Raw genomic sequence first — 27145 nt, forward strand, 5'->3', positions numbered from 1 at the left:
TAAAGGCGTGCGCCACCATGCCCAGCTGAGTATGGGTTTTAAGACCCTCATCTTAGCTTCCTGAAAGCAAGTCTTCCACTAGCAGCCTTCAGATGAAGATGTAGAACTCTCAGCTCTGCTTACACCATGCCTTCCTAGATGCTACCCTGTTCCCACCTTGATGATGATGGACTGAATCTCTGAACCTGTAAGCCAGCCCCATTAAATGTTGTCCTTTGTAAAACTTGCCTTGGTCATGGTGTCTTTTTACAGCAGTAAAAACCCTAAGACAAGGATAGAACCCAGAGCCTGTACACACAAACATTAACTTTTAACATGATTTAGGTTTTGTTTTGTTTGTATACCAAGAAGGCTACATCACTATTTAACTTTAAACATTTCCTCAACCTAAAAGGAACCCCAAGCCTATGAGCACTTTCCATTCATGCATAGCCCTGACTGTGCTAGATGCTAACAACAGAGTCATGTGATGCCTGCCTTTTGGTTTAGCCTCCCATCTAAAATGTCTCCAATGCTCATCCATGCTGTAATAACATGGACCAGTGTTTTACTCCTGTTTAGGACCAAATTAATACAAACTGTATGGTTGGAGTGTGTTTTGTTTACCTATTCATCCACAGATGTTTATTGAAAGTTATTTTCACTTTTAGCTAATAGCCACATTGCTTTGGACACTCAAATACAAGTCTTGGCATAGACACTGATTTTCAATGCTCTTCTGTATAGATAGAAGATAGACAGGCAGATGATAAATAATTAGAAAGACAGACATATTGGACAACAATTGAACTGTGTTTAATCTCTGAAGAACTACTTGATTGTTTTCCAAAGCTGCTGCTATACACATCAGCAGCGTGCCATCATCTGTGACTGTGCTCTTGATTGTCGCCACCCTGTACTGACAACTGATGCTAAGACCCCTGCCTGTGGACTGAGTCTTCATTAGCACAGTCCCTGACAAACGTACCTTGGGCCTTTCTCGGTGCTGCGCTGCAAGAGATCCTAACCTGCCTGCCTGCGTATCTTTCAGAGTATGACTTGCCTCTCCACCTAAATAATAGTATTATCTGAAGTGCCAAAGATTGCACTTTGGTAAGGTCTGATTAATGTATACACCCTATGGATTCTTATGCTTCTGTCTCACATCTAAGCCACCACTACCTAACCCAAGTTTTTAGCCCTTATATTCAAGTGACTAGTCTACTGTGAGCTAACTTTTCAATATGTAGGAGGCAAGAGTTAAGCTTCATTTTCTTTTTTAGTGACATAAAAAACAAAACAGTATGCTTTATGAATCTGCATGGCACCCCTGTATAGGGGCATCTAATCTTCTCTGCATTGCTCCATTTTATTGCATGTGCTGCTGAAATGAATACACCTTCACTCTCTGTTTAGTGCTGAGGCCCCAGAACCATTAGCTAAAAGAATGTTCTTTCCACATTGTTATTACCCACAGACAAAAGGGCTCTCAAAGACTTAAGGCTCATAGTCATAAGCCAGGATTAAACTATCTTATCAGACCCTTGTAGGAAAATCTGGAATCAGGAAGTAAGCCCTCTAAAGTTGCTGTCTTTTTGTTTGTTCCTTCCAGGAATTTGGGGCTATTGTGCAAACTATGTGTTTCCCATATAAATTTTAGGATCACCATGTCACTCTCTGCAATATAAAGGTGGCCAGGGTTCTGATAATGAGTGGTGAATGTGGAGATCAGTCTGGGGAGTACTGACATCTTTTTTTTTTTTTTTAAAGATTTATTTATGTATTCACCTTGCTCTCTTCAGACACACCAGAAGACGGCATCAGATCCCACTGCAGATGGTTGTGAGCCACCATGTGGTTGCTGGGAATTAAACTCAGGACCTCTGGAAGAGCAGTCAGTGCTCTTAGCCACTGAGCCATCTCTCTAGCCCGAATACTGCCATCTTAATGATAACAAGTTTGTTCATCATGAAAATATTTTCCCATTTGGCTTTTGAGGTCTTTACACATTTAATGCCATCTTACAGAAGTCTCACACTTCTACTAAATGTATTCCTAATATTTTGTCTTTGAAACTACTATAAATGGAACTGTTTTTTGGATACTCCCTCCATCTCTCTTTCCCCCATTTCTGGTTTTGTTCTGTAATACTGGGGATGAACCCAAGGTCTCCATACACTAAGCAAATACTCTGCTACTGAAATGTAACCCTAGTGCCAAGTGCCCTGCCACACCCAATCCGGATATCCATCCCTTATTGGGCATTTTATTGGCTATAAAATTATATCATATCTGACTAGAGATAGTTTGACTCCTTTCCAATACGAATGCCTTTTCTTAACTGTCCTGTTAATGGCCAGTCATACAAAGGATTTTACGTATTTTATCTTTGATAATGTCCTCAAAGAGATATCAAATTCTGTCATTACGGCGAGCCCAGGTTTGCTTATTTACAGGTATTTGTAAAACCCAATCTTTTCCAATGCCTCCCTGTTAACATACTGGTGTGCTGTTGAAGCACACGAAGAAGCTTGGTATGATTTACGACTTAAAAATCTGTTCAAATTTTACTGCATTACAGACATGCAAAGTTCTTTACCCTCTACGTTTCAAGTTGAATTCACTAGGAAACATAAAACCTGTAACAAACACTAAATAAAAATATAGCATAGCACACAGACCTTTGTATTCTGTTCTTTTCACTGATTTCAAGAGCTCTCCCACTCCATATTTTTGTTTTACATATTGTATAATGTATTACAAGTTATTAAACATTTTATTAAAATGAATTAATATTTTAAAAACAATAGAGTAAAAAAAAGACCCAAAAATACTTCTATTTTATACTAAATAAAAATGCCCCCACTACTGAGTTTATGTGGAACTGGCCTCAGGGAAGTCACCTAGCTAGCCGCACATGCAGAAGTAGGGCTGGCCCTTGCTTGGTTTGTTTCCAAGCTTCCGTGTGACTGGGGCGTCTGCTCTGACTCTGCTGCCGCCTCCTTCCAGCTCGATTTTGACCTAGCTCCCTGTAGGGCAGACGGTGGTGACACCCCATGGGCATCACGTTCTCACGCCTCTCCTGAGCAGATCCTTGAAGGCAGGCCTTGACACTTTGCTTTTAGTCACCGAGGGCCTCAAGTGGGACAAGGGTATAAACAAGTAGGAACTATTTTGAGAATGGGGGTCAATGGGGTATGCTTTTGAAGGTATATCTTGTCTGTTTCCCCACTGCCCTTACTAGTCACTCCCTTCTCTGCTTCCCTGATGCTAAGAGAAAGAAGTGTCCCACTGCTAGGCTTTTTTACCATGCCACACAGTGTAAAAACAATGAGACCAGCCCACTATGGACTGAAATCTCTCAAACTCCAATCCAAAACAATCTTTTCCCCTTTCAGATTGTTCCTTAGGGGCGTGTATGATGGATGGATGGATGGACATATGTGCTTATTTTGTCACAGCAACAGAAAGTTCACTGATACATACTTTTTTTTTTTTTTTAGTTTTTCAAGACAGGGTTTCTCTGTGTAGCCCTGGCTGTCCTGGAACTCACTCTGTAGACCAGGCTGGCCTCAAACTCAGAAATCTGCCTGCCTCTGCCTCTCAAGTGCTGGGATTAAAGGTGTGTACCACCATGCCCGGTGATACGTACTTTTTATCTATCTTCTATGCTCCATTAAAAGTTGACTGGTTGATAAACATAAATCAGTAGATATGGGCCAGTTTCCTTGTGGGTCTGTGTACTGGAGGCTTTCCATGGAGGTCTCTGGCCCAGCTGGGTGCGAGAGTTCATGCAAAGGGAAGTGAGTGCTGCAGTTGGCTCCACCTCTGTCTCCGCTGTGCTGTCTCGGTTACTCCATGCTGCCCTGAGCTAAGTTGGGTCCAGGTAAGGCTGGGCAACAAGAGGCCTACTAGTCAGTGAGGAGTGCGGCAGTGCTTCGGGTGGCGTTTCGGGAGAGCAGACCCCTTCCCAAGTGTGACAGCTCTTAGGACAGCTGCTCTCAGACAACAGAGTAATTCTCACACACCTTTAATCCTTCAGGATAGGATTCTTAGATACAGTTTTGGGGGTGGTCAGTCTGACAACAGGTACTTCTCATTGGCTTGGTCTGAGAGCTTGGGGAAACCCTATTTGCATGTGGGAGGGCTTGGTGCTGATGGCCACATATCTCTGTGGGGAGGTCTGTGGAAGGCTGTAGACAGGAGCCCAAGGGGTGTGGCCAAAGCCTGCTATCCCTTGCAGGTAAAAGTCACTTGCTGGGTCTCCTGGGTTGTAAGCCTGAGCTGGACTGGGGACCAGGCTTCCTGTGCACAGCTCACCACCCCACATCTACTCAAAACACTGAATAAGATAAAGTGTGTTTTTTCACAGTCCTATTCTGGAAGTCAGAACATTATCAAGTACAAAAAGCAGATGAGGAAGAAGAGCTCCTCAGGAGACTATTAGCAGCTGTTTTTCTAGACACACTTGTGAGGTGACATAAGGTTAAGTAAGGCTTTGACTGACTTCCTCATGCTGTCTTCTTTCAAAAAGGAGATTGGGAACTGGAGGAAGAAAAAGGACACGGTATTCTAAAATACAGATGGTGTTACTGCCGTCTACTGCTAAGCACCCACCCTGCCTCCCACATCTTCCTGTTAACAGCCTCCTCAACAACAGAGCCTGGTGAGTCTGAATGAGACTGTGTTCCCATACTATCATCAACTTCAGGCCCTCGGTGACTAAAAGCAAAGTGTCAAGGCCTGCCTTCAAGGATCTGCTCAGGAGAGGCGTGAGAACGTGATGCCCATGGGGTGTCACCACCGTCTGCCCTACAGGGAGCTAGGTCAAAATCGAGCTGGAAGGAGGCGGCAGCAGAGTCAGAGCAGACGCCCCAGTCACACGGAAGCTTGGAAACAAACCAAGCAAGGGCCAGCCCTACTTCTGCACGTGCGGCTAGCTAGGTGACTTCCCTGAGGCCAGTTCAGGTCAGAACTTTTAGGCACTTGTGAATGGCAACTATGACCAGAATTGAAGCTGTCTGATGATCCACTAACCTTTCACCCCATTGCTTAGAAAAACAGATACCTGCTAGAAGAGACAGAAAGCTCCAAGTGGACTCTTCAGGGCAACTGGATCTACTTCTATCCTCTATGTCTTCCCCAAACAGAGGTTGTCTCCTCAGTGGCTCCCTAACTTCAGTGCCCCGAAGTCTACAACCCCACTATCATGTAGCTCCTCCTGCTGGCTGTGGAACGCTGGTCTCTTGTGTCTAACCCACAGCAGCTGGTTCTTCAGCATCTTCTCCTGCTTGCTCTCAGCTCACAGCTCCATTGCTTAGTCACCATATTTCCTAACCCATTCATGGTCTCCTGATGTCCCTGTCCCCAAACTCTGCCCAACCCAGTGTTTTGTTGTTCTACAAACTGTCAAATGCCTTTCAGGAACCCATCCTTAGCTGTCTCTGTACCCGATGCTGTGGGCATGTATAATGTTAGAACATTGAAGCAAAATATAGAAACTGAATCTTCAAAATCTTATCAATACTTATCAAGACTTCTTTGTGCCATTAAAACTATTCTTAAACACACACACACACACACACACACACAGAGAGAGAGAGAGAGAGAGAGACAGACAGACAGACAGACAGACAGACAGACAGACAGACAGACAGACACACAAACGTAAACAAGCTGGGAAAGTGCCTCAGTGAGATTAAAAGCCTATTACGCTCTTGCAGAGGACATGAGTTCTGTTCTTAGCACCTACATCAAGTGAGTGGCTTAGACATGTAACTCTAATTCCAGAGGATCTGATACCTCTAACCTCTTCAGGCGCGCTCTCTCTCTCTCTCTCTCTCTCTCTCTCTCTCTCTCTCTCTCTCTCTCTCTCTCTCTCACACACACACACACACACACACGATTAAAAACAATGTTTAAAAAATATAAACAAAAGAGCTACGATGTGGTTCAGTTGGTTGGGTGCTTGACCTAGCATGCAGGAAAGCCTGGGCTCAATAATAGCTATCACATGAACTGGGTATGGTGGTGCACTACTATAATCCCAGCACTTGTAAGGTAGAAGTAGGAAAACCAGAAGTTCAAGGTCATCCTTTGCTACACAGTGAGCTCAAGGCCAGCCTAGGTTACTATGGATTCAAGCTCATGCCAGCAGCATTAGTTCTGATGCTGCTCTGCCATGCACATTCCTCACATATATTCCTTCATTTTAATGTTTTCCATTTTCAGTTCATGCTCCTGTAAGGTAATTCTACATATACCTAATGGGTAGTTTTAATTTTAAACACAATTTGTTTCTGTCACCTTCACTGGGGTTGGCAGCTGCAGGGTAGTGGTTAAGAGCCCTGGCTGTTCTTGAAGAGCACCCCAGTTAGGGCTCTATCACCCACATTGAGTGTCTCACATGCTGAGTCACACACGTTGAGTGTCTCACAGTTTGAGCTCTATCACCCACATTGAGTGTCTCACACGCTGAGTCACACACGTTGAGTGTCTCACAGTTTGGGCTCTATCACCCACGTTGAGTGTGTCACACATTGAGTCACACACGTTGAGTGTCTCACAGTTTGGGCTCTATCACCCATGTTGAGTATCTCACAGACTGTATCTCTAGCTAGTAGATCTAAAATGCCCTCTTGGGTCTGTATACAAATAAAACATAATACAAATAAATTTAACAATAAAATTGGTTTTTTTATTTGACCTTCCCTTACAAGCCATGGTATTCTCTGCCTTATGGCTAAGTAGAAAATATTTTTGGCAACTGGGGAGATGCTCAATGGAAAAAGCATTTGCTGGAAAAGTGTGAGGACCTGAGTTTAGATTTCCACAACCTAAGTTAAAAGCTAAGCAGGCATGGCAGCCAACTGTCTCTAGGGCTTTTGTGTGAGCTTGGAAGGGTAAAGCCAGATTCTTGTCAATACAAGTTTGTTCTTCCTCCCCTAGAGTGTTGCAGGTGTGGCTGCTGTGTCACATGTGCATCAGTAGGTGGCAGAGAGGACAGAGGCTATGTTTATGCTCAGTGTTTTGATCTGTGAACATCTGAAAACAGTGAGCCTCAGATGACCACCAGATTGGCACCAGGGGCCAGGGACAGGAAGCCAGCTTGAGTTCAGGGCCAGGATCTCGGGGCCAGGAGCAAACCCGAGACTGAGTGGGATGGCAGGCCCCAAGAGGGAGTGAGCCTGAGAAGATGACGATCCTCAAAGGTGCCTGCTGTTAAGCCTGGCAACCTGAGTTCAATCCCTGGAACCTACAAGTAGAAAGGAGAGTCATCTCCTACAAGTTGTCCTCTCATCTTCACACGAATGCTGTGGCACATGTTCCCTTCCACCTCAAAAATAAATAAAAGAATATACAGATACAGTTAATACTGTCAACTTGATACCTAGGAGGCAAGCCTAAAGGTACACTTGTGAGGGACTGCCTAGATCATTAGTTCTCAACCTGTGGGTGGAAACTCCTTTGGGAGTCACCTATCAGATATCCTGCATATCAGATACTTACAATTCTTAACAGTAGCAAAATTGCAGTTAATTTTATGGTTGGGGTCACCACAACATTAAGAACTGTACTAAAGGGTTATAGCATTAATAAGGTTGAGAAACATTAAGGCATCTCTGAGCAAGTGTGAAGGATTGTCTTGATTGAGCTCATGTGGGAAGACCCATCTTAATCATGGGCAGCATCGTTCACTGACCCTTGGACTGAATGGCCTGGAGAGGGCAAGCTGAGCAGTAGCATGGATGCATTCATTGCTCTCTGCTCACCTGGACATATTGTGACCAGTTCTCTTGGGATCCTGCCACTGTGACTTCCCAGCCATGATGAACTGGACTTATAATCTGGACTTATGAGCCAAATAAACTCTCTCCCTTAAGTTAAGCTTCTGTTGGGGTATTCTATCACAACAACAGAATGTAACTAGACACAGACATAGTCATCAACTGTCAGAACACACTTAACATGCATCAATACCTACCTGTTCCTGCAGGTCGTAGTCATAGCTGTCATGCAGCAGAAGACTGAGGATATACCGTGAATAAATCATGGCATCAATGCCACATTTCTCCAGCTCTTGTCCCAGCCAGGTTTGCACTGGGCCCAATGCATGAAGCAGCGACATGTCAGAAACAGACACAGGGCCTGGATAAGAACTTGAGGTGCTTTCAGATGGCAAACCATCCACAACAACTGTACAGACAGGGCGCATGAACTTAGGTTGCTGACATTCTTAAAATGCAAAGCATTTTCTACAGTGGACCTTCTGTTGGTATCCGGAGAGGATTTCACTCCAGCAGAAAGGAGAGGAGCTGAACATGGAGGATAGGCAGTGACCGCGCAGCAGTCAGCTCTCTACAACACAATTTCCCTCTTCAGGCATGACCAGTGAATCAACACCATGATAGCAACACACAAGGAGATGCGATTTTCAACTTTCATTTCACATTGAGGCAATGTCAGTCTCTGGCAGTACCTACAGAAATGAAAAAGAAAAAACACATTATATATACACACCAAGTTATGAGGATGATTTTTATCTTGTTTATTTATTTATTTATTTATTTATTTATTTATTTATTTATTTATTTATTTAGATTTTTTGAGACAGGGTTAGCCCTCTGTTAGCCCTGGCTGTCCTGGAACTCACTCTGTAGACTAGGCTGGCCCCAAACTCAAGAGATCTCCTGGCCTCTGCTTCCCAAGTGTTGGCATTAAAGGTGTGAGCCATCACCACCCTGCAAGTGAGGATGATTTTTTAAAGGAAAGTGTTCCTCCTTTTAAAATGTATCTGGTAACTTGAAACAATGTTTTCCCTGTGGAGTATTTGGCATTTTAAATTGAGTGACACTGTAAAATTTAAAACTTGATATCATCTGGAATGAGAACAAAGAAGGTGATATTCTCTGCTTTTCCCCAATGACACAAACATTCATTTCCTATCTCAAGAGACTGCACTGGTAAAATGCTTACAGAAAATCATTAGGTTCATACTTAAATTCAATGGAAACAATTAAATAGCAGTTTCTTCAAAACATTGGTAAAAACAATCTTTAAACTTAAATTCACGCTGGGCAGTGGTGATACACACCTTTAATCCAAACACAAGTGGGGTGGAAGCAGGCAGATCTCCAAATTCAAAGCCAGCCTGGTCTTTTCAGGACAGCCAGGGTTACACAGAGAAACTCTGTCTCGAAAAATAAAACAAACAAACAAAAATATTTAGATCCACAGGTCATTATTTTGTATGGCTAAAAGCTGAGGATGGTAATCAGGGAGTTCCTAAGGCTGTGTGTAAGACCTGCCTTACACAGCCACAGACTACACTGTCAGAGACCTGCTGTGGCCTCTCCTAGCTGGACCTCTGATTCAGTGACACTCTTCCTTTAAATACTTTCATTTTGTCCAATAATGGGTTTATTGAGTAAAAAAAGAACTGTTCTTTATCTTTTGGGTTTGGGTCGTTTTTTGTTTGTTTGTTTGTTTGTTTTTTAATGCAGAGTCTAGCTATGTAGCCTACTAGGAAATGCAAACAGGGAAAGCAGCACTGATCAGGCCAGTGTGCTCCTGAAATTCAGCCGCCACATATGACTCAGAGCAGCATCATGAGTGAAAGAGGACCCTCTCTACAAATGCCTGAGTTCTCTAGGTGTCAGTAAAAATTATACACATTAAATACACAAAAGACAATTCTAAATCCATTGTACAACTGGACTAAAATGTTTTACTAAGTATTTTGCTACTTACAAAAATCCTCACTAATATACTGCCTTTATTAAACTGTGAAAGGTAGTTAAATTAAAGCAAAGATTTTCTACTTTTCATCAGCTGATATTTTCCAGCTGTCTCTCAAAATTAAAACATTTTCCATAAATGATTTAATAAATGTTTGGTTCTCAGGCAGGATATTAAACAGACCACCAATTAACAATAGCCACTTGAATCAAGCTGACAAGTTACTTAGTGAAAACCAGCCAGACTGAGTAGTCTTGAAACAATTGAAGAGGGAATGAGCTATCCTGGAGAATACAGCAGAGGACCGATAGGTCTGAGCATATAAAGAACTAAGGCACAGTGTTGAGAACACAAAGGTCCTTGTGCTCACAGATAAGCACTAGAGAAACCAGGAATGTTAAACACTCAGGGCTGTTTTGTCAAAGGAAAAAATGTATAACCTTGTTTTCTGCCCAAAAGACAAGGAATGGAGGTGTGTCTAATTGCCTAGAGTCAGTGGTTCTCAATCTTCCTAATGCAGTGACTCTTTAATACAGTTCCTCATAGTATAGTAACCCCCAACCGTAAAATTATTTTTGTTGCTACTTCATAATTGCAATTTTGCTACTATTATGAATCATAATGTAAATGTCAGATATGTAGGATACTGTAACCTACAGGTTGAGAAACACTGGCCTCAGTTAACCCCTGTGCTATCTGTAGGGCCAGGACTTACCTGGGTCACCTAAGCTCCCACAAACAGGCCCAGAGGTGGTTAATGGTCTAAATAACCTGTATGCTGTCTGTATGACTTAGACCACACCAGAGCCTCCCCGAATCCCTTAAGATTACACAGGTAGGCTATATCTAGAACCCATCTCCATAGAAGAAATATACTTTGAAAAAACTTTCAATGTAATTATGCCTCTTTGTGCATAGGGGATGTATTACACTATAAAACTTTTTTCCAAATTGTACTGTACTTAAATATGTCTAATATAAACTGTCTGGTGTTAAACTGTCTTCAGTTTGAACCAACACCAGCTAATGAGTCATGCTGATTCAGATTCCTTTCTTGCCTCATGCAGATCATTACTCTGCAGGGTCTGGTGGTCACAGAGGCCCCCACAGCAAGGATGAATCCCTGTGAAAGATGAATCAGTACCCCAACAGCAGCAAGAAGCACCTCCAGCCAAGCCAGGAACCTCACAACTCCAGAAGTCTGGTCTTTGTGTTTAGCAAGAATTAGCCATTGTGTAAATACTGGTTTGGTCCGGCCTAACAAATCTGCTGGTTCTTTTTGTGGTGGTGGTGGTAATGTCTTGAAACAGCATCTCATGTAGATCATGATGGCCTGGCCTTGAATCTCCAGCCTCCATCTCTCTAACCTGGTCTCAGTAACCATGTCTGTCCCCAAACAAATTTTACAAGACTCCAAAGAACAAAACTGTTTTCAGTTAACTTTACTGTGGTTTCAAAACAAAACTCAAGGATATTTATAGGAATTCAAAAGCACCAGGACCTGGGAAATTAAAATTTACAATGTCTGACAACTATTCAAAGTAGGAGACAAGAATGAGAAAAATAAATTCACTTAAATAGACTAAAAGCTGATATCTGTGTTTTAATATTCATTTCTTCAAAACTGATAGAAACTTAATGAGCAAGATAGTCAAAGACTCTAAGCACATGAACGAAGAAAATGGCACAGCACAAAAAACCTCAAGCCTCTAACCAACATAAAAATCCTAAAGCAGCCAGGGTGAAGCAGAGACATTAAGTACAGTAGCAAAGGTAAGGACAGCATCCAGCTCTTGCTGAAAACAGAGTAAGTGCGCAGATGACCGGGTAAGACTTAAAACACCAAGGACCTGTCAGTCTAGTACACCATACTTACAAAACTGTCTTTCAAAGCCAAGGTGAAATAGATTCAGATACATGAAAATTGAACTATTCCCAACAAACCTGCCCTACAGGAAATATAAAAAGTCTTTTAGGCAGAAGAAAAAGCATTGCACCACAGAGGGCTGGAGAGATGACTCAGTTGTTATTAGATATCTCATTTGTCTTTGTTTTTTAATTCCTCTGCATAGCCCAGGCTGTCCTGAAACTCACTCTGTAGACCATGCTGGCTTCCAACTCAGATATCAACCTGCCTCTGTCTCCCCAGTACTAGAACTAAAGATGTGCACCACCACCACTTCATTAATTACCTTTAGGGGCCGGTGAGATGCCTTAGCAGGTAAAGGCACTTGTCACATAAGCTTGGAAACCTCAATCCCATCCCTGAACCCACATGGTAAGTAAAAAGAACTGACTCATGCAAGCTGTTTCTGATCTCCACACACATGCTGTGGCACACAGGCACATGCACACATGCATGTACATGAACACAAACAAATGTGCGATAATTTTTTCAAAATTTTTTTCTAAAAAATTAAATAGCTTCTAAAATAACTAAATAAAAACAAAGGGCCAAGTATAGTGGTGTATATCTGTAACCCCTATATTCTCCAAGTTGTAGAGGGATGTCAAGTTCTAGGCCAACTCACTGTTATGTGAGTATGACCTTATCCCAAAACACCACCACCATATGTTTATATATATATATATATATATATATATATATATATATATATACACACACACACACACACACACACACACACACACACACGCACATATGGAGATGGAGAGAGAGATTGATTGATTGATTTCCCCCTCAAATTCCACATCTGGTAGACACTCCCTTGTCACTTAAAATTCAGGGATCATATAACCTACTTAGTTAAAATAGGAAGGTTATTTCCCTTGTTTGAAATGCAGTATACTTCAGTGTTATCAACACATGAACATTTATTTCACGAAGCAGTGTGCATTCGTATGGACAGTAGGTAGGGTATGTATGCATGAGTGTGGAGGCCAGGAGAACCTGGGTGCTGTTCCGTCTCACATGGTATCCCCTTTTTTAAAATGTTTGTATCTCACTGGCCTGGCTCACTAACCTAGACTGACTGGTAATAAGAACCAGGGATTCGCCAGCCTCTTCTCCCAAGCACCGAGATTAAAAGGGTATACTACCACACCCTTTTTACTTTTTCTTTAGATTTATGTGAATTGAGTGTTTTGCTTCCATGTATGTCTCTAAACCACACGCAGGTCTAGGGTCTATGGAGATAAGAGGAGGATGTTGAATCTCCTAGAACTGGAGTTAGAGAGGTTGTGAGCAACCAGCCATATGGGTGTGGGAATTGATCTCAGGTCCTCTGCAAGAGCAACACTTGTAACTGGTGACCTCTCTCTCCAGCCTTCACATTCAGTTTGTTTGTCATTTTAATGTAAAGTGCTGAGAACCAAACAGTCCTCCTGGTTACACAGCAAACACGTGATGAATTGAGCCATCTCCCAATCACAGTATGTTTATGGCATGATAATACAGGCAACATCTGAACTGCTTCTAGACTCCCTTGTGTTCCTGTGAAGCCATTCAGAGCAGCGGGGGAAAAGACAACTATGAGAACCTGGCTACTCTGGCGCCAATACACTTGTTTCCTTCTACTCCTTGACCTTATACACTTTTTGTAAGTTTCAAAGAGTTTCTTAAATAGGAGCACACATTTCTGCACCTGAAAGCTTAGCATCTCATTATGTCCCGTATTAAACACAGATGCTAATGTCTGCCTCCTTCCCAACAGCACTGCCACCACACTGCTGGAGCACCACTGATTGTAACGCAGGTTACAATCAGTTTCTTGAGCTGAGTATGGTGGCATATGTTAAAATTCTAGTGTCCTGGGAGCTGGACAGGAGACTCTCGATACTGAGGCCAGCCTGGGCTGAGACCTGTCAAAAACAACAAAAAAGCCAGTCTTTCTATCATACTAGCCACACCCACACTTTAAGTGCCCAGATACTACATATAGCTGGTGATTACTGTGAGAATGTGGGACATTCACTCTGCACACAAGTTCTCCTGGACACTGGCTTTGACTCATTCCTGCAAACAACCATTCTGAGCTAATGACTAGTTCTCTTTCCAACAGTTTACAAGCCCTTCCCTGTGAAGACAGAGTGCAAGTCATGCTTCGCAGGGCTAAATTCCAACAGGTCAAATTACACTCTGGCAAATGCACTTGTACGTGGTTCAATGACAAGGTCATACTGTATGGAACAGTAAAAACAAATGAAGCTCACTGATAGTGTAACCAGGAAAAGGGGTTCAGTTAAAATAGGGAGGTACACAATGCTGCAGAGACTCAACCCCTTAAATTTTAATGTCTTAATTCAAAAGGGCTGCAACTTGGTGGTGCCACATATTCATCTAGCTTTGGCAGGACATCATTACCAAGTGCGGTCCATCTGGGATACGGGTGACAAAATGGTCATCATCTGGAATCCAACTAATCCAGGGATGGAAGATATCAAAGTCTGTGCCAAAGTATGTCCTGATGCTAGAAAGTTTCTTCTCAGATATGAGTTGCTCATAGCCAGTCAGTTAAAGCAAGCATCCAAGACACACTTTTTAACACAGCAGTTCTCAACCTGTGGGTCTTGACCCCTTTGGGGGAGCAAATGACCCTTTCACAGGAGTTTTATATCAGATATCCAGCCTATCAGATATTTATATTACAATTCATACCAGTAGCAAGACTATAGTTATGAAGTAAATAATTTTATGTTTGGGGTCACCAAACATGAGAAACTGTATTAAACCACTGTTTTGACAGAATAGGTGTCACCAGCCACAGTGACGTCAAGGGGCAAAATAAGAGGATATTAGTTAAAAAAAAAAAAAGCATTGTTAAAAATTACCAATCTGGTTAGTCAGGGGAAGTTTTAGTAGCCCAAATGAATTAAAACTGTAAAAGAAGAGATTCGTAAAAGAGAAAGGTAATCTCAGAAAGGTTTCAAACAGTTTGAGTGCTGTTGAAATGCTCCTGCCACCAGCAATGGGAGTCTACTGCCTTCCCATAACTCTTCCAGGCCATCATCTCTGCCAGTTCACAGGCAATCATAGGCAATCAGAGTCTGACATCCTTTCAGACTACTTCTGACCTCTGGGGTAGATTACTTCACAAATGAGGCTACAAGGCTTTCAGTGGAAACTGTGACACACTCCATGTCCTACTTAGTAGAATGCTTAGGCCTTAGCAGGTGATCAAAACTGTGCTGAACTAATGCTTTCCGAATGGAAACAAAGAGAATAAACTCTCAAAGAGAGGTTTGGGAAGTAACAATGTACTAGCACATGGGAAAACCACCTGTGGTTATATGGTGTGTCTACCAGTAGTTGAGTAAGACTGTAGACCAGGCTTTTAAAATCACCTTTTACCACCCCACACTTACCACAGGCTCCCTACTGCCAGGCACTGTGCATAGCACTGGCAACACAAAGACAACAGCCAACAGGTTTTTTTTCCCCTCAGTATTTTGCAAACTCTACTAGTAGGCTTTGGTTTTACTCTTGAGTATGCTCTCTATTATATCTAATGGGGTGCTTCAGTACAAGCCCTCAGTCTGTGTTGTAACTGGTCCTTCCTTACTACAAAGCATGCACTGCTGGTTAACACAGCTGGTTCTCAAAGGTCTACATTACTTGCAACTGACTTTCACACAAACAGATGGATAGATGAATGGGTGGTTGGAGAGATGGCTCAGCAGGTAAAGGCACTTGCCATCAAGCCTTATAATGACCTGAGTTCAATCTCCAGGACCCACATGGTGGAAGGAGAAGCTGACTCAAGTTTTCCTCTCTCCTCCAGATGCATGCCTACAGAAACATACACACATATACAAGTAAATGTGCTTCTAAAATATAAATAAATGGAGATGGAAGAAGAGAAGGAAAGAAACAAAGGCTTTCAGAAGCTCTTTGCTATTTAGGTTTTTTTGGCGGGGAGAGGGGTCTGGGAATTCTAAGCAATGCTGCCTAGAAAGCATGCAGTCTCAACATGATGTAGTTCTCCCACTTGTAAACAAGCCTTGCTTGCTAGCCCCAACCTAAGCACACTCTGTGCCTGGAAGGCATGAAGTGTGCCCATACATGAAGCAGCTTCACACTCATAAACAAATCTTGTTTGCTGTTCCTGACCTTGGCACACAATTTGAAGCCAACACTTCTCATTCTTTATAGGAGGGCCCAGCCTCTAAAGCCTATGTTTAACCAAAGGAAGACTTCTACATATCTGAAAAACTAAATACAAATGGACAGTTTTCTAGATATAGTTTTCTGCCCTATTCTAGAAACACGTCGAGTCTTAGGAAATGAATAAAGCTTCTTTTTTTTTTTTTAATTTTTTATTAGATATTTTCTTCATTTACATTTCTTTTTTATTATTATTATTATTTTCTTTATTTACATTTCAAATGCTATCCCGAAAGTTTCCCATACCCCTCCCCCCACCTCTGTTCCCCTACCCACCCACTCCCAAAAGCTTCTTATTAAGATAATATAGTTTAAAAAAAAAAACCTGGTGTGCAGCCATAATCTTTCTATGCCAACAGAGCTGCATGAAGATTAAGAAGCTCCATTTTTACTAGCCAAGTAGCTGAAACAAACTGATGATCTATATACTAAGAAGCATAGTTGCCTCAATGACAATTAAAATTCTTCTTATACTGCAGGACTGGTCTTAGACTACTATGTGATACTTGTAAATATCTTAATAGAATGGAAGCCTATAGTAGGTCTGCTTAATCTTTACATTCAGGATAAGGATGGTGGACAGGGAAGCTCCTTTCTGCACTGGGCAGCAGTTGATGCAGAGACTCATTTGGTCAAAGTGCCAAGAGTAAGTGACTGCTAACTGCTCCCCCTAATGAGACAGTTAGATCAGTTCCCCTCCCAAGGCTCAGGGAACCAGGGAAGAGGGGCTGGAAGTGCAGCAGCTAGGGGGTGAGGAGAAGTGCTGTGGCAGGACTTGGACCACACCTCGAGCTCACTGTAGCCACGGTACCTGCACAAGGACCAGGGCCTTCACAACCAGGCAACATGCAACAAGCAGCACTGCTGGGTTCTGTGCGATACAGAAATAAATATAAGGAAAAGAAGGGAAGCAGGAAACGAACTGCTTTAGGAGGTGTTAGAAAGAAGTAGAACAGGGAATTGGAGTGGATATAATAAAAACACTGTATAAAACTGTCCAAGAATAAATAAAAGGGTTGGCTTGTTTGTTTGTCTGTCTAGATAGGGTTTTGCCATGTAGGCTGAGATGTCCTTGAACTCACTGTGTAGACCAAGCTGGTCTCAAACTCACAGAGATCTGTCTGACTCTGCAGGCACTGTGATTAAAGGCAAGTATGACCATGCCCAGCTAAAAAATATCCATGAAAAAGAAAGAAGGGAAGAGGAGGAGAAAGAGTAAGAGGAGGAGGAGGAGGAAGAGGAGGAGGAGGAAGAAGAAGAAAGGAGGAGGAGGAGGAGGAGGAGGAGGAAAAGAGGAAGAAGAGGATGAAGAGGGGCTTTGGGTTTTGTTTTGTTTTACTTTTAGAAGCACTTCTAAAAGCCTTGATGGATGTCTACTAATGTCTCTGGTTTGAAAGCTACACACAGAAGAAAACCTGAGCACCTTCTCGTTTTTTAATGACCAGTGTAGATGCTCAGTTTGCTTAGATGTGTTAGATGCTAAGTACTTCAATAGGGCTACAAAATTGCAGTTTATATGCCATTTAAAAATTGTTCCATTTCTCTAGCAGGGGCAAACTTCACATTCAACAGTTTATAAAATTAAAAACACAAGTAAAAGTTGATGGCTAAAGGGAAGGGGAAATGTATATATAACTGATAGACAACTGTGCCCATGCAGAAAGTCATACCTATCAACCAAAATTTCAAGGCAAAAACAAAGTTTAGTAGGATAGAATCCTAAAGATTTTTGGAAAAATAATGAATGAAAAATGAAATGAGGGTAGGTGAGATGGCTCAGCAGGTAAAGGTGTCTGCTGAAGAAGCCCAGAAGCCTGAGTGCAATCCTAGAACACATACAAAGATGGAGAGAATCAACTCCATAAAACTATCCTGGCTGCCCCCTCACACTCACACACACACTCACTCACACACCCATTTACACTCATACACAGTCTCACACACACACACTCACACTTACACAGTCACACACTCACACTCACACATACAGTCACACACACACACTCACACACAGTCACACACAGTCACACACTCACACTCACACATACACACAGTCACACACACATACACTCACACACTCACACACACTCTCACACACACTCACATATTCATATATATATATATATATATATATATATATATATACATACATACATACACACACACACCAAGGCACATGCATCAACATGTATACTCATAACATACATTAATTATTTAATAAGAATTAAATTGTCTTTAATTTTAAAAACATGAAACTGATGAAGACTACTAGAAAATTAAACAACTAAATTTTATAAAATTAAAACTTGAATTAGGAGGGATTAAAATTTTACTCCGAAAAATACATTTAAATGAATGTCTTTAATCCCAGGACTAAGGAGGCAGAAGCAGGCAGATCTTTGTGAGTTCAAAGCCAGCCTTATCTACATAGTGAGTTCCAAGACAGTCAGAGCTAGAGTGAAACCTTATCTCAATTCTTTTTTTTCTAAGCAAGTTTACCTAGAAACAAACAAAAGGTTTTCAGAATGTCTGTAACTGCAAAGCATGAAACCTGAGGAGAGAACTGGCAAGTATGGGAAAGAATTTACCCTCCACACTCCAGCAGGAAAGGACAAGCACCCAGGACACGACAGTGCAGGACAAGGAAGACAGGACCAGAATAACGCCTGCCTGCAGGAGGTGAGAGACTGGAGAGCTTGCTTCTTGCAACTGGAGTGACCAGACAAGCAATTCTGGCCATGAAAATGAAGGAAGTTTGGACTGGTCAATGCTACAAAACAGGATTGCAATTAACCGCAAGCTGTCAATCCAATTAATACATTTGGTTGTGCCTGACCCACAGCAAAGGTAGCACTGTTTTTTGTTTTTGTTTGGTTTGGGTTTTTTGGTTTTTGGGTTTTTTCTAGGACATTTTCTGGACCAGTCTTGCATTATGGAAACTGTTCCATAGGGACCTGATATCTTTCTGTTTTCTCAGTCATGGATGTTCCTCCACAAAACTTACTCTGTCAAAGTTGAAAACATTTTATCACATAAAATAATAGCTCATAATGTGCATATAATTTTCAATGTGAAACTATCCTGTTAAAGTGCCTAGGCATAAAACTTCTATAGCTGTGAACTGTAAAATATACTAAGCCTACATACATACATGCAGGCAAAACATTCATTCACATGAAATAAAATGAAATAAAGAATAAGTTTTATGAGCTGGAGAGATGACTTAGCAGTTAAGAGAGATTGCTAGGGCTGGAGAGATGGCTCAGAGGTTAAGAGCACCTGCTGCTCTTCCAGAGGTCCTGAGTTCAATTCCCAGCAACCACATGGTGGCTCACAACCATCTGTAATGGGATCTAGTGCCCTCTTCTGGTGTGTCTGAAGACAACTACAGTGTACTCATATAAATAAAATAAATTAGTCTGTTTTTAAAAAAAAATAAATAAATTAATCTGTTTAAAAAAAAATTATCCTATAAAAAGAGAGAGAGAGATTGCTAGTCTTCCAGAGGACTCCAGTCCAGTTCCCAGTAGCAACATCAAGCAGCTCAATAACCTGTATTTCCAGCTTATAGGCTGGGCATCTGCACATGTGTTGCAAATACAAAGATGCACACACACAAGTAAATTAGCAAATCTTTAATTAAAACAACAACAACAACAACAACAACAACAAAAACCAAGTAAGCTTTCTCACAACTACTTATACCCAAAACTACATCATGGAAAACTACACTGCAGTAGAAACCTTAGCCACCAGCCAGCCCTCTCCACCATAAGGCAATATATGAAACACTCTCATCAATGGGACTGCCTATCTTAATTTTGAATCTCCAAAAAACTGTGAGCCAAATAAATCGCTTTTATTTGCAAAGAGGCCACCTTTGATACTTCATTAAAACAAAAAAGAAACTGGTTAACACATACACAGTCCGTCAGCAAACTGGACTTAACTTTAGGTTTTCCTAACATTCCTTCAGAGAGTCCTAGCAAAAAACTGCAACTTGGGAGGATAGGGCAGGGAAAGCCCAAGTCTGGGGATACATGTGGAAAATCCCCCCAACATTCCCCCAAAAGATGCAGTTGAACTCAACTCTGAAATAGAAATGCATTGGCTGTTAGTACTTCAAAGGTGTTTTAGTAAACACAGCTGGGTGAGAAACAGACCCCAGGGTGAAAGCAAAACAAACCCCTCCCTACTCATTTAAACACCTTCATCCCAACTACATACCACTAACATGTTCATGTACACACACACACACACACATACACAGTGGCATAATTCTTTTAACTTACTTATCTTCTTTTAACTCATTTACTCTCATGTATTTTACATTCTATGGAACCGAATGACTCATGTTAAATACTTACTTGGCCACACCCCATACCCTCTCTGCACCTCCCACGTTCTTAGAATTCATTCATTCACTACTCAGGCTAGAAGTATGCATACACAGAGAAGATTATCAAGCATTCTGTATTCGCTGCCCCAGTGCCTTTATCTGTAACTCAGAAACTAGCAATACAAGTTCATCTTCTGGAAAAATTCTATTATTCCCAATTCTCTGGAACCGGTTTTAAGAGATTAGAAATACACAAATTCTAATGATTAAGAAAAGCAATAATCATAAAATAGCCAATACAAGAAACTCCCACTAATATGCTACTCCAGGGAAGGAGCTCCATAGTATACTGGATCCAACAGGTACACTTCTGAAGACTTAATTAGTATGGCACATAAATGGCATCATCAATATTTAAAGTGTCAACATTCAAACGTAATTCCTCACTTATCTGCTCCCAAGCCAATGGTGTGGGTGGGATGGGATGAGGTGAGGTGACAAGAGACAGAATGGTATGGACAATGCTTAGCAACAGGGAAAAGTTTTAGAGGTTTCAACAGATACTCCAAATACATTTTGGAAGATTAAAGTTAAAAAACAATAGGCAGAATCAAACAACCCTGACTCCCACTAAACTTCCTAAGCCTATACAAAGCCTGTTTACCTACAGATAACCTCGAGACAGTTTAAGATTTCATATTGACTGTATACAAAAGCCCTCTCCAGTTCATCCCTAAGCCAAATAAGAAAGAAATTAGGTACAGCTAGAGAGATGACTTCTACTTTATATACATGTGTTAGAACTAAATCTGTGGGCACTGTCATAATAAAGTAGTGTAAACACACAGCTTTAATCCCAGCACTCGAAAGGCAGAGGTAGGCAGATCTTGGTGAGTTTGAAGCTAGCCTGTTCGGCAAACCAAATTCTAGGACAGCCAGGGCTACACAGAGAGACCCTATCTCAAAACAAGGCAAATGTAAACAATAACTCAACAGAATGAGTTGAATCTGGTATATCCTCTGCAGGATAAATTGCTTGGTTCCTAACTGGTGGCATAATTTTAGGAGGCTTTAGAAATTATGGCAAGGGGGTTTAGTTGGAGGAACAGGTCACAGGAATGGGGGACCTAGTTCCTTGGGAGGATGCTATCCCTGACCATACATCATCTGCTTCGTCATCCACCATAATATGAACAGCCTCTGCCATATGCTTCTATTGACACTCCCTGGCCAATGTCTTCCTGACCTGGCAGACTGAACCCACGAGTCAAAACTCACCTTTTTCTCCTGTAATTTGTTTCTGTTGAGCATTTGGTTACAACCAATGAAAAACTGAAATTGAAAAGGGATACCAAAAGAAGGGTCTGCTAAGACTAAATATATTCAAGGAGTTTCTGGAAGTGGTTGGTGGTAAAAATTTAAGAGTTTATAGAATGGGATAGAGAAGCTACAAAATGGTAAAAGACCATAGTATATGATTCTCGTGGGGGCTCTGTGGAAGTCTGAGTTTAAAACTGACTGGAAGTTGAAGAGACAGTTGAGTGGTTAAGAACACTGGTTGCTCTTACAGAGGACCCTAGTTCAATTCCCAGCACCACAGGGCATCTCACAACCGCCTGAAACTTTAGTCCCAGGAGATCAAACCACCACTTCTGGCTTCCTTGGGTGCTGCTCACACCTGGTACACAGACATACATGCAGGCAAAACACCTATACACATAATATAAAAATAAGGGGTACAAAAGAAAAACCTAGTGAATTACTGTAGCAGACGAGCATCTGGACTGAGGCAATGTTGCTTCTTGAAGCTTCTAGCCAGGTTTACAGTGACCTGACAAATGTGAAATCTACCCAGAAGAGGACTGAGTTGGAAGCCGTAGAAAAAAAGTATGTGGCCATAGTAGCATATCCCAGCACCTAGGGAGGTAGAGGCGGCAGATCCTGCGAGTTTGAGGCTCGCTTGGTCTACAGAGTAAGTTCCAGGACAGCCAGAGTTACCCAGAAAAAGCCTGTCTCAAAATACAAAAAACAAAACAAGAAAAGTTGTTACTGTTAAAGAGACTGGAAGCCATAAGATCTGTCATTAGAGAGTGGGAAACTGGCCAAACTCACCTATGACAGTGTTTTAGTTAGGGTTTACTGCGTGAACAGACACCATGACCAAGGCAAGTCTTATAAAGGACATTAATTGAGGCTGGCTTCCATGTTCAGTCCATTATCATCAAGGTGGTAGCACGGCAGCATCTAGGTAGGCATGATACAGAGTTCTACATCTTCATCTGAAGGCTACTAGTGGAAGACTGACTTCCAGCAACTAGGATAAGGGTCTTAAGCCCACGCCCACAGTGACATACCTACTTCAACAAGGCCACACCCTCTAATAGTGCCACTCCCTGGGCCAAGCATATACAAACCATCACAGATAGGTCGAAGGGGAATATAACTATAAACTCCTGTGAAAGACTTTCCTTTGGTGGAAGTTACCAGGGGAATATTTTCCCAGGTCCAGTCATCCCAGGACTCAAAAGCCATCTACATCTGTGCTCTAAATAAACCTGTGACTGACTGAATTGGAGGCAAGCCACATGATGGATACTGGTTTTGTGGGTATGCAGAAGGCTAGTTATAGATATAGAGGCTTGCTTCAACTCAGATTTGTTAGGAAGACCAGACAGTGAGTAAAAAGTCAGATTCCTTGAGTGGCTGTGTATAAAATTTGTAAGGAGGAAGCCTAAGTCACACCAGAGACATCAAGATATTGGAGATGCCAGAAGCATGGAACATCTGCCAAAGAAAGACACCAAATGGAACCAGTACCAAAGGATCATGTGGAGTGGTGGGATGGCAAGGTCACAACACAGAGCTCCCTCAGCCACTGAAGCTCAGATCACATCACCACCTGGCCTAGGAGTGACAGGACTTATTTTTTGCCAACCTGGGTTTCAACTTTACTTTGGTCCACCCTTCCTTGCAATTCCTCCATTCTGTTTCCTCCCTTTTAGAATGATCATGTTTACTATGTCATTGTACACAAAAGTGTAATTTCATTTGTGATTTTACATGGTGTCATTAAGTACTTTTCTCATTGCTATGACAAAATTCCTGACAAAAGCATCTAAAGAAGGGCTGGCTTTGGCTCAGTCTGAGGACCCAGTCCATCCTGACAGGGAAAGCATGGCAGTAGTCTAAGGTGAGCAGCCACATGCTGTCCGCAGGCAGGGAACTGAGGAGCGATGAGCGGTGGTGCTCAGCTGGCTTTCTTTTTATCCACTCTTAGACCTCAACCTGTGGGATGGACCACCCACATTCAGGGTTGGTCTTTTCTCCTCAATTAAATCTCTGTGAAAACACTCTCACAGACATGGCCAGACCTTTGTTCCTAAGTAATTCTAAATATAATTGACAATGAAGATTAATCATTACAAAAGGAAGCACTAACAACTAAGAGATGACTTTGAATCTTATATAGATAGCAGACTTTTTTAAAACTTTTTTTTTGAAGTTACAGTATTATTGTATCATTTCTCTCCTTCCCTTTCCTCCTTCCAAACTTTCCCAGGCACTCCCTTGTTGCCTCTCAAATTCATGGATTTTTTTCCTTCACATTTTTTTCTTGTTTTCACACATATACATATATAAATAAATACATGTATTTGTTTTTCTAAATATATAAATACAACCTGTTCATTCTGTACGTTATCTGTGTGTATATGGTCTCAGGGCTGACCACTTAGCACCAGACTAATAAAGAACGTCAAAACTGTTAAGAAGTTGAATTTGAATTAAATGCATTGTGCATATGAGATGGCCATGAATCTTGGGGCATCAAAGGCCAAATGTTGGATCTGAATATGAACTATCCCCACTGAATATCTGAATGTCTGGTCCCTAGCTAGCAGCACTACTTGAAAGAAAGCCATCTGGGCAGGAGTGACTCTGGGATTCTGTTATCCCTGTCCATTTCCTGTCTGGCTTTCTGCTTGCTGGTTTGCTGTGATATGAACAGCCTTCACCATATGCTCCTGCCTCTATGAAGTGATGTGTCCTCACATGCTGTCCCTAGAGGAACTAAAATCCTATTAATCCATGTTTCTACCAGGTACTGTGGTAACATCAACACCAAAGTAACTATGGCACCAAGCTCTAGTGTTTTCTACACCTGCTCAAATGAGCTGAAAGCTACCCCTTACTGATACATCTGCTATATACTGGGCCCTGCATTGAGTCACAAAGTTCTCCAGAAAGCTACTTTGACCCAAGCCCAGTCCTTCTGAAATCAGATTCAAAGTGATTCTGAGTTAATTCAGTCAAATATCTAATGAACGGATACTATGCAAAAAGATTATACTGCACACTAGAAAGAATCATCAAGGGCTGGGGAGATGGCTCAGCAGGTCCTCTTCCGAAGGTCCTGAGTTCAAATCCCAGCAACCACATGGTGGCTCACAACCATCCATAATGAGATCTGACACCCTCTTCGGGGGTGTCTGAAGACAGCTACACTGTACTTACATAAAGTAAATAAATAAATCTTTAAAAAAAAAAAAAAAAAGAATCATCAAGCGGGGCGGTGGTGGCACACGCCTTTAATCCCAGCACTTGGTAGACAGAGGCAGGCNGATTTCTGAGTTCGAGGCCAGCCTGGTCTACAAAGTGAGTTCCAGGACAGCCAGGGCTATACAGAGAAACCCTGTCTCGAAAAAAACAAAAAGAAAAAAAAGAAAGAATCATCAAATAGGAGTCTCGTCTCTTCCCTTAAAACATTAAGATCCAGGAGATGCCTCCATGCAAAACAAAACAAAAAAACCTAAAATGTCTTAAGCAAACAACAACAACAAAACAAGTTGAGTGACTAGAGAGATTGATCAGCAATTAAGAGCACTTACTGCTCTTATAGAAGATCCAGGTATTCTTATAGAAGATCCAGCACACACTGAGCAGCTCGCAACTCCCTGTAACTCCAGTTTCAGTGAATCTGATGCCCTTTTCACCTGCACACATGTGGTACACACAAATTCAAACATGCACATAAAGTAAATTATAACAATAATTAAGATGGAAAAATGCATCAGAAAGTAAAGAGTTAATTCTGAAAATCAGATACAAAGAATATTTCAGTGAAGTCTTCAAGATTCCAATAGCTTGATGGATGGAAAGGGAACCAGACAATCATGAGATAGCCAGCAATTTCATGCTAAGGTATAAGGTACTGTGGCTTGAATCTGCAATGGCCCTTGCAGGCTCATGTACTGGTCCTCTGCAGGTTAGTGACACTTTACTGGGAAATGCTGGACATCTTAGGAGAAGGTTTAGCTGGAGGAAGTAGGTCACTTTGATATTTCTTAGAGATACCTTACCTGTCCATCTCTCATTGCCCACCTCCTCTCCTCCTCTCCCCTTCTCTTTTCCTGGCTATCAGGAGATGAGAAACTTTGTTTCACCATATGTCTTCTACCATGAGGGTACTGAAACCACAAACCAACACACACCTTTCTTCCACTTAAGTTGTGCATGTCAGATGAAAGTTTAAAACAGAAAACTGGCCCCAGAAAAGTGAGGTCATTGCTGTCTGCTGCTGGTGTGGGTCAGAAGCCTTTGGACCCAGTCTTACAGGAGAAATATTAAAGACTTTAGAAAAACAAGCCAAAGTCAAGAGTGCTGTCAGCAGAACTTAATGGATAATTCTGATGAGAGCACAGAAGACTGAAAGCCCCTAAGGATGTGGACATTAAAGACAGCTGGAAACTGGACTAGAAACTGTACATGTTACATTATAATAAAGAAGATACCTAAATTTTATCCATCTATCAAAACACTAAACTCCATGATAGGCTGAGTTTATGAGTGACCCACTGAAAATTCCAAAGGAATGAAGTTTACTAACAGCTACTAATGTTTATAATGAGAAAAAAGCAGCAAAGACTGAAAAACTTGCAACATGGTCAGAAAAGTTGGAGCCAAAGAAAGTGTGACTACTGAAGAAATTAGAGCCATTAATTATAGGAGTTGAGGATTATCAAGACAAAGGGTGTCTCCAGGGCATCTTAGGAACTGGTCAGAACCCACACATCACAGGTTTAAGGACAGTAAAGCATAAACTAATTTGGAATACATCTTCCTTGAGAGAAAATATCATGAGTGGACAAGGACAAGGCCACCTGGAAAGCTGTTTCCCCAGAATGTGTCCATTGTGCTCAGCCACCCAGGTATTCTTGAGGCTGCAGTGGCTGTGGTCTCAGGGAGCCACTACTACTGCAACTGGCAGCAATCTTTGCCCTTTTCCAAGTAATACTGAGTTAGCAGGTAAGCAAAGAAGAGCCATAGAGGTTTCCACCCAGATTTCAAAGAAAAGCCCGAGAGGTCAGGAAATATGTGATAAGAAGAGGGTCCCTGCACTATGATATCACTGAGTGGAACCAACCCAAGAAAGTTTATATGGGCTGCAGGCAAACAGCAAAGCCAAACGGCAGGGCTTCCCAAGCCCACAGGAGCCCACAGCACACCTCAGAAGACAGACATGGAGCAGCAAGCTTTAAAGTTTGCCCTGTTGAGTGCATGCAGTCCTTACTGGCTATTCCCTTCTACTTTTTAGAATGGAAATGTTTACTCTGCTCCCTTGTGTGTGTAGCTTTCTTTTTTATTTTACAGGAACTCATATAGCTGAGAGATTGCCTCAAGTCTTAGAAGAGACTTTGGACTTTTGAGCAATGTTGAATTGTAATACATTGGGGACTCTTGAGATAGAGTAAATATATAAATACATTTTGGGGCCCAAGGTGGAAAGTTGTAAATCTGAAATGTGCCCCTTGGGCTTATTTGAACATTTGGTCTCCAGCTAAGGGCACTATTTTTGAAGGTGCTGAAAATATCAGAAGGTGAAACTTAGTAGAAAGAAGTAAGTGGCTGGAGGCAGGTTCTTTGGGTATCTGTCGCTGCCCTTTGTCTGTCTTTCTCTGTTTCCTGGC

At 41.8% G+C, this 27145-nt stretch overlaps 1 protein-coding gene and 1 non-coding gene across 8 annotated transcripts in view; one reads left to right on the forward strand and one right to left on the reverse strand.

Moving 5' to 3' along the window:
• The window catches only part of Kiaa0232 (KIAA0232 ortholog), a 64064-nt gene that overhangs the window by 33084 nt on the left and 3835 nt on the right, over window positions 1-27145 (reverse strand). For 5 of the 7 annotated variants that reach the window (XR_003844991.1, XM_021210388.2, XM_029544947.1 and 2 more), the window contains exon 2: window positions 7964-8458. Coding sequence is in view for 6 of the 7 variants with exons in the window: in XM_021210388.2 (XP_021066047.1) it covers window positions 7964-8194 (231 nt within the window). In the remaining variant the exon portion in view is untranslated. Of the gene's footprint in view, window positions 1-7963; window positions 8459-9073; window positions 9116-25066; window positions 25156-27145 lie in introns of those variants that run through there. The other 2 variants (XM_029544950.1, XM_029544948.1) reach the window with 2 other exon arrangements.
• Window positions 6917-7046, forward strand: LOC115065267. The gene has a single exon (XR_003845060.1). It is a non-coding gene; the product is annotated as a small nucleolar RNA SNORA17 (small nucleolar RNA).

The sequence above is a fragment of the Mus pahari genome, chromosome 13 (genome assembly GCF_900095145.1).
Source record: "Mus pahari chromosome 13, PAHARI_EIJ_v1.1, whole genome shotgun sequence".
Classification (NCBI taxonomy): Eukaryota; Metazoa; Chordata; class Mammalia; order Rodentia; family Muridae; genus Mus; species Mus pahari.